At 34.4% G+C, this 6,399-nt stretch overlaps 1 protein-coding gene across 2 annotated transcripts; it reads left to right on the top strand.

Annotated features, from left to right (window-relative positions):
• Nucleotides 1-1,092: 1,092 nt before the first annotated feature.
• Nucleotides 1,093-4,630, top strand: LOC7469798 (metal tolerance protein 11). 2 transcript variants are annotated; one of them, XM_024606210.2, is made up of 7 exons: nt 1,200-1,347; nt 2,020-2,137; nt 2,224-2,333; nt 2,414-2,659; nt 2,899-2,979; nt 3,129-3,362; nt 3,894-4,630. In XM_024606210.2, the coding sequence occupies exons 3-7, from the start codon at nt 2,268-2,270 to the stop codon at nt 4,239-4,241; spliced, it is 975 nt and encodes a 324-aa protein (XP_024461978.2). In that variant the 5' UTR covers nt 1,200-1,347; nt 2,020-2,137; nt 2,224-2,267; the 3' UTR covers nt 4,242-4,630. The 2 variants fall into 2 exon arrangements, with proteins under 2 accessions (XP_002312066.3, XP_024461978.2); XM_002312030.4 differs by lacking the exon at nt 2,020-2,137 and having other exon boundaries at nt 1,093-1,347.
• Nucleotides 4,631-6,399: the final 1,769 nt, after the last annotated feature.

Raw genomic sequence — 6,399 nt, 5'->3', positions numbered from 1 at the left:
GGATCTAGAGCAGGGGATGACGATTTAATTTGGACTCGATGGATATTGACCTAAACGAGTGTGTATTTTTTGGACATGATAGATAACGGGTAGGGTATAAAAATTGTCAAATCTGACCCAAACTTAACTTGAAATAAATATTTACATTATAAAAATATATTGTAGAATATTTAGATTTTTTTAATACAACATGATATACTCATGCTTTAATATTCACATAATATATATGTGTATGTGTGTGTGTATCGTTTAATATAAATATACATAATTCAAATATACATTCGTTAAACATTTTTTTATTTTTATTGATTAATAAAAAATAGTAGATAATGGATACCCACTTGATGCCCGAAATCCGATGGCTATTTTATGAATATTTAAATTTCCTACCCGATGGATAATGAGTAGGATATGATATCAAGAAATCTGAATCGCGGGTACTCATTGCAATCCATAATCCAGAGTAGTGACCCGATGTGTGATACCCGTATCAAATCAAATACTCATCACATGTAATCACGCTATGCATTTATGTAAACATCTCATTTCTCTGTACATCTCGCTGTGATATATAGGCTATATTACAGCTTAACTAGTCGCTATCATCATTTTTATTACGATGAATTATAGCGTGCAGAGCATCACTCATATTGATGTTGGTTGTAATGTGTTATTTGTATCCAAATCGATGCATTACCCAATCTAGACAATATAACTTGACCATTTTAAAAAATATCAGTGAGATCATTGATGTTCATATACCCATCTTGATAATACAAATAGTTAGAGCAACCGTCAATCTTTTCATCGTAGTAAAGTATTAACATGATCTTTATACTAATTGATTGTGTTTTTTTTTTTTTATCTAAATTAACATTGAATTGTTTAATGATTCGAATAGATTCATGTATTTTTATATTTTTGTTGTTGTTATTTTTATTCAATTTATTTATTATTATATTTTTAAATTATTTAAATTATCACTTAAATCAATAACTTCAAACTTTTTTTTTTTAACCTAAAACTCTTTTTTTTTTAACCTATCACTTTTTTCAATATAAAGGGAGAAGCACGGGTAACATATCTAATAGACTAATACTTGCTAAATACAACCCACTTGTAAAGAGCACACAGACACCACCCAGGCTACAAATCACCTTCACCAGGAAATCAACCCGAAAATGGTGGAACCGGTGAACAACGAGAACGAGGAGGAGCTTTCACTGCTGTCTCCAAACAACAAAGGTGACGGGTCGTGGCAGTTAAACTTCGACGGGTATCAGTTATCACACGAACGCAAAGAGAAAAAGCCTCCTCGCGGAATTCATGATTGTTATGGAGTTTTAGGTATTTAAAAAAAAAAGTACTTATTTTTTCTGTAGTAATTAGTGTTATTAAAGTAAAAATAAACTGTCATGCTTGTTTTGCTTAATCTCTTTGAAAATGTTTTTCTTTTTTGGTCTTAAATGGCAATATTCGGTCAGATTTTCTTTTTGTTTTTTCCTTGTTTGGTGTCAAAGTACTGATTTTTTTCAAGTTTGGCGTATCTGGGTTTTTTTCTCGGGTCACAAAAAAATGTGTTTGATCCTTTTTTGAACGTTTCTGGGTTGTTAAGATGGTACCGTGAGTGTTTGGCTCTAGCTGTGTAAATTACAGCAGAGGTTGGTATGAAAGACAAATCCGATGGGTTGGTGTTTGACTGGTAGGATTTTATATACGTGACTTAAAGTGTTTAATTAAGCTTGAGGTTTTAATGGGAAAATATGACAACAACTTAAAGTCTTTAAGCACTAATGTAGGTGAGTTAGATTTGATATTGCCAAATCTTTAGCTTACATGTTTATCGGAGTTTGAAAAAAAAAAAAAAAACGAATTGGTGTGTGTTTTTTTTTTTTTTTATACGTGCATATGACGATATTCCTTTTCCATTTATAGGATGTTTAACACTATAATTGATTAAAAAAATGATTAGATATGGTGGATTGAATTAATGAAGAACTAATCATGATTTATTGGCAGGGGTTTTAGTCGCAGGTTAGTTTTGATAATGTCATGAACTAGAGTCTATGATTCAAAAGTTTTGGCAAAGCCCTTCCTTTCATGACTTGGCTTGAATAGTCGTCTCTTTGCAGCTAATGTTAGTACCTTTCATGTAAGGAAAAATTATTGCTATGGATAATGGTATATGAGTCATGTCTCGACCATTTTGCTTGATGGCTTTAGGTCCTGAAGATGACATAGCTGAGTACTATCAGCAACAGGTGGAAATGCTCGAGGGCTTTAATGAAATGGATGCTTTGGCAGAGCGTGGATTTATTCCTGGAATGTCAAAGGTTTGTGTGGTTTCATTCCCTTTGTTTCAGTGCATGACTGATGGTTTAAGCTGAAATTTTTGCCGTTGCTGTTGTTGCAGGAAGAGAAGGAAATTTTGGCTAAAAGTGAGACCTTTGCAATTAGAATATCAAATTTTGCAAATATGGTTCTTTTTGTAGCTAAGGCTTATGCATCCATCAAAAGTGGTTCATTAGCCATCATTGCGTCCACTTTGGACTCTCTTCTTGATCTTTTGTCTGGCTTTATCCTATGGTTTACTGCATTCTCTATGCAAACACCAAACCCTTATCAGTATCCCATTGGAAAGAAACGCATGCAGCCTTTGGTCAGTCCTCTATCAATCATGCTTTCAATTTCCGGTCAAATTTTCCAGTACGAGTGCAATAAACTTCATCATGATCTTGATGCTGTTTCATTGCTAAGTTTTTTCTTCCTTTTCTGTTTCATTATTGCTATATGCCTGAATAACAGACTAACAGTGGACATATTTCTCTTTTCTGCTTATGAATATGGAAGTCTGTCTAATGAAATAATAGATTTCCCAAACTTGTGAATCATATGCAGGGGATTCTTGTTTTTGCCTCTGTCATGGCAACTTTAGGATTGCAGATTATATTGGAATCAGTGCGCGCATTGCTGTCTGATGTAAGTGGATTTCATTTTTGGAAATTCACAATTTTCAATGTTTTCAATCAACAAACACCTTATTATTTCTTGAGACGGCAGGGACTACTAGGTGTACTTGAAAGGATGATGTGTGACCACATCTCACATTTCTTGTAATGCTCTTCCAGGAGAGTGACTTTGATCTGACCAAGGAGCAAGAGCGCTGGATTGTGGGCATTATGCTATCAGTGACCTTGGTGAAACTTGTGCTGATGATTTATTGTCGCTCCTTTACTGATGAGATTGTCAAAGCTTATGCCCAGGATCATTTTTTTGATGTTATTACAAATACCATTGGCCTTGTTGCGGCACTTCTTGCTAATTACTTGGAGGACTGGATGGATCCTGTTGGTGCTATAGTTGTAAGTGATTGCACTCCCTCCCTCCCCTGCCTGTTCTTACTTTTCTCTGCTCTTCTTTGGCACCAGGGTAGCTCTATTCTATTTGAATTCTGCACTAGTAGTTTACATAGTAGCTATCTAGAATGGTTAAATCCATCTACAGTCTTTCTGGTGCTTGCATTGCAAACTGAGTCTTGATTTCTTTGGCAAACGTATCTGAATCTATCACTTACATTTAGCTATCTGTTGGACTCTTGAGATGCTCAACTGTTACAAATGAGGACAACATTATAGATGAGTGCAACTATCCTGCTCTCTTCTGTTTTTATTAATCCACCCCTTTTGGGACCTCTTAAGCAATAGGGCACGCAAAATGATTATGCTTCTCCATAAGGTGAAACTGACCACGTCGAGATTTAGAGCTCATAGATGCAGATTTGAATCTTTCATTTGCTAGCCTTGTTTTAGGGAATCAAATAAGCTTAATGAAAACCTCTGCTTTTACTTACTGCATCTGCACGTGCTAAAAAAATGTGTTTGATATTGGTGCAGCTGGCCTTGTACACCATTCGCACATGGTCAATGACCGTGTTGGAGAATGTGAATTCTCTTGTTGGAAAATCAGCTACACCAGATTATCTACAAAAACTAACATACCTTTGCTGGAACCATCACAAGGCCATTAGACACATTGATACAGTTAGGGCTTACACCTTTGGGTCTCACTATTTTGTCGAGGTTGACATTGTCCTGCCTTCGAGCATGCCCTTGCAGGAGGCTCACGACATTGGGGAATCTTTGCAAGAGAAGCTCGAGCTACTGCCAGAGATTGAGCGTGCCTTTGTTCATCTTGATTATGAATACACCCACAAACCTGAGCATGCACGGTCGCGCTCGTAGCCATATATGGTTGTAGGTGAATATGATCTCTTCATTGCCATGCTTTGGTCTGTATTTTGTTTCATCTTCCAACATGATCCACCGTGCATGTATCCATGCAAGCTAAGCCTAATGGAGAAAGTAATTGCTGACAGAGTTGTGTGCAAGATGTTTAGTAAATTAGTATATCCCATCAGTTGGCACAAATGTTTTTCAAATTGGGAAACTTTGAAGAGCTTAAACGGGAGACAATAGATAAGTCTAGTACTGCAGTTTACTGCCGGATTCCCTGTTTGAGAATGAAAGATTTGTAATGATATAGCCAGTCGGCCTACTGTATTCTTGGACTGGTCATTATGTGAACGAACGACCTGTTTCTAGACCTATATATGAAAAACGAGGTTCTCTTATTAGCAAGGTGTGAAGCTTTGAATACTACTATTTCGTTAGCCGTTACAGGTTGAATAAATTTTTCAAAATTCAAGCATCAATCACCTAAGAGTTAAAAAAGACAGGGGACTTAAATGAATGTTTGACAGAAATTTCAAAAATTACGTTATTATAATCTACTGTAAAATATGAGAAGAAGATAAACAGGAAATCGTGCACAGTGAAAACCACATACCATTTCGTTTATAGGTAAATTTATTTACTCTCACCACGGTTGTGGTTCTCTTGTAAAAAATATTTCAGTGAATTCGATAAAGCCTTATCAACCCAATTTGGCAGAGCTACTTGAATCCTTGACAAGAGGTTGCGATTACTGTCTTGTCAATCCTTTTATTTTTATTTTTTTAGTTTAATGTGGGTGTTCGGGCCAGCTTGTGTATACCTCGATTAATTTCACGGGCCCTGAAGTTAACGATCATGTAAGCTTTCAGTGACCATTATATAAACAACTACAAAATTTAAATATGAATAATTATAAAATTTGAATCTGTGACCATTATATAAACAACTACAAAATTTAAATATGAATAATTATAAAATTTGAATCTGAGACCGCAGAGATGTAAATCTTTTATTTCTTTATCAAGCTAAAAATGGTCCGAGAATATATATTCTTTATTTGTTGCTGTCTAAATTCTCCATTTGATGATGTGATGGGCTACTTGCAGATTTGTTTTGTATTATTCTTGGTCGATAATCTCTCTCTTTCGTTTGACAAGGTATCGTTGCCGCGTAAGCAAAGGTGGCTAAAATATAGCCCGCGTATTATCTTCATGTCGGCGTCAGTGTTTGAATTATCTTTACGTCTGCATTAGTGTTTGAAATTATTGTAGAATATGTTTTTTAAAATATTTTTTATTTATATATATATATATATTTAATATTATCATATTATTTTTTTTTAAAATAAAATCTTTGAAAACATGATTGCACTTAAAAAAACAAACACTGCCAGCCTTTCAGTGTGCCACGGATCTGTGGTCCCATTTATATCAACGACTGAGGCTTGAGGAAGTTGATGTAGACACCGGGACTCCATGTTGTGGTCCCAAATTTATTTTACTCTGAGGTTTTTTTTAACCCCTATCAAGCCTGTACGAACCCAAGTCGACGATGCATGGCCCTCAATCTAATGTTGTAGGTGATGGCTCATGCCGCAAGTGGGTAATTACTCCATTTATTCTCATCTTCAAATCTGAAAACGTTGCTGATTCTTTTTTTTTGAATGATGTTAACTTTATCTATTTTGATTAATCTTATGATTTTTAAATTTAATGACTATATAAATATCTAGTGATTTTAAAATTTATAAGTTCTAAATTGATAATTAAAAAAAAACCTACAATTTGATTAATTGAGTTATACTTCTTATTTGATATTGATTTTTTTATTTATTAATGTAGGCGTTCGAATTAATTTGCACGCACCTCGATTAATTCCACGGCTCTTGAAGTTAATGACCATGTAAATTTTCAGTAACTCTAAGGTTTGTAAAACTAAATTAATAATTTCTATGAAATAAATCTAAAACTTGACAGAATTAGATTTTTCAGGTTTTGAAGTTGATTTTTTTTTCAGATCATACGCCAGATGGTTTATTTTATGTGAAGGGGGTTTACAAAAGAAAAAAAAATTAAAAGTTAAATCTTCTCCCGTTAAATGTTTTATATGAACATATCTTCCACTGTGTATTGTAGTCAATAATGAAAAAAAGTAGTGGTGGTATAAT

This window comes from Populus trichocarpa, chromosome 8 (genome assembly GCF_000002775.5).
Source record: "Populus trichocarpa isolate Nisqually-1 chromosome 8, P.trichocarpa_v4.1, whole genome shotgun sequence".
Lineage (NCBI taxonomy): Eukaryota > Viridiplantae > Streptophyta > Magnoliopsida > Malpighiales > Salicaceae > Populus > Populus trichocarpa.
This window is presented reverse-complemented; position numbering and strand designations above follow the sequence as displayed.

What these genes read in the sequence shown, in the direction of transcription:
- LOC7469798 (XM_002312030.4), top strand. Translation starts at nt 1,182, where the DNA reads ATGGTGGAACCGGTGAACAACGAGAACGAGGAGGAGCTTTCACTGCTG. An exon ending in TGATTGTTATGGAGTTTTAG is followed by an intron (nt 1,348 to 2,223) that starts GTATTTAAAAAA and finishes TGATGGCTTTAG; the next exon opens with GTCCTGAAGATGACATAGCT. An exon ending in TTATTCCTGGAATGTCAAAG is followed by an intron (nt 2,334 to 2,413) that starts GTTTGTGTGGTT and finishes CTGTTGTTGCAG; the next exon opens with GAAGAGAAGGAAATTTTGGC.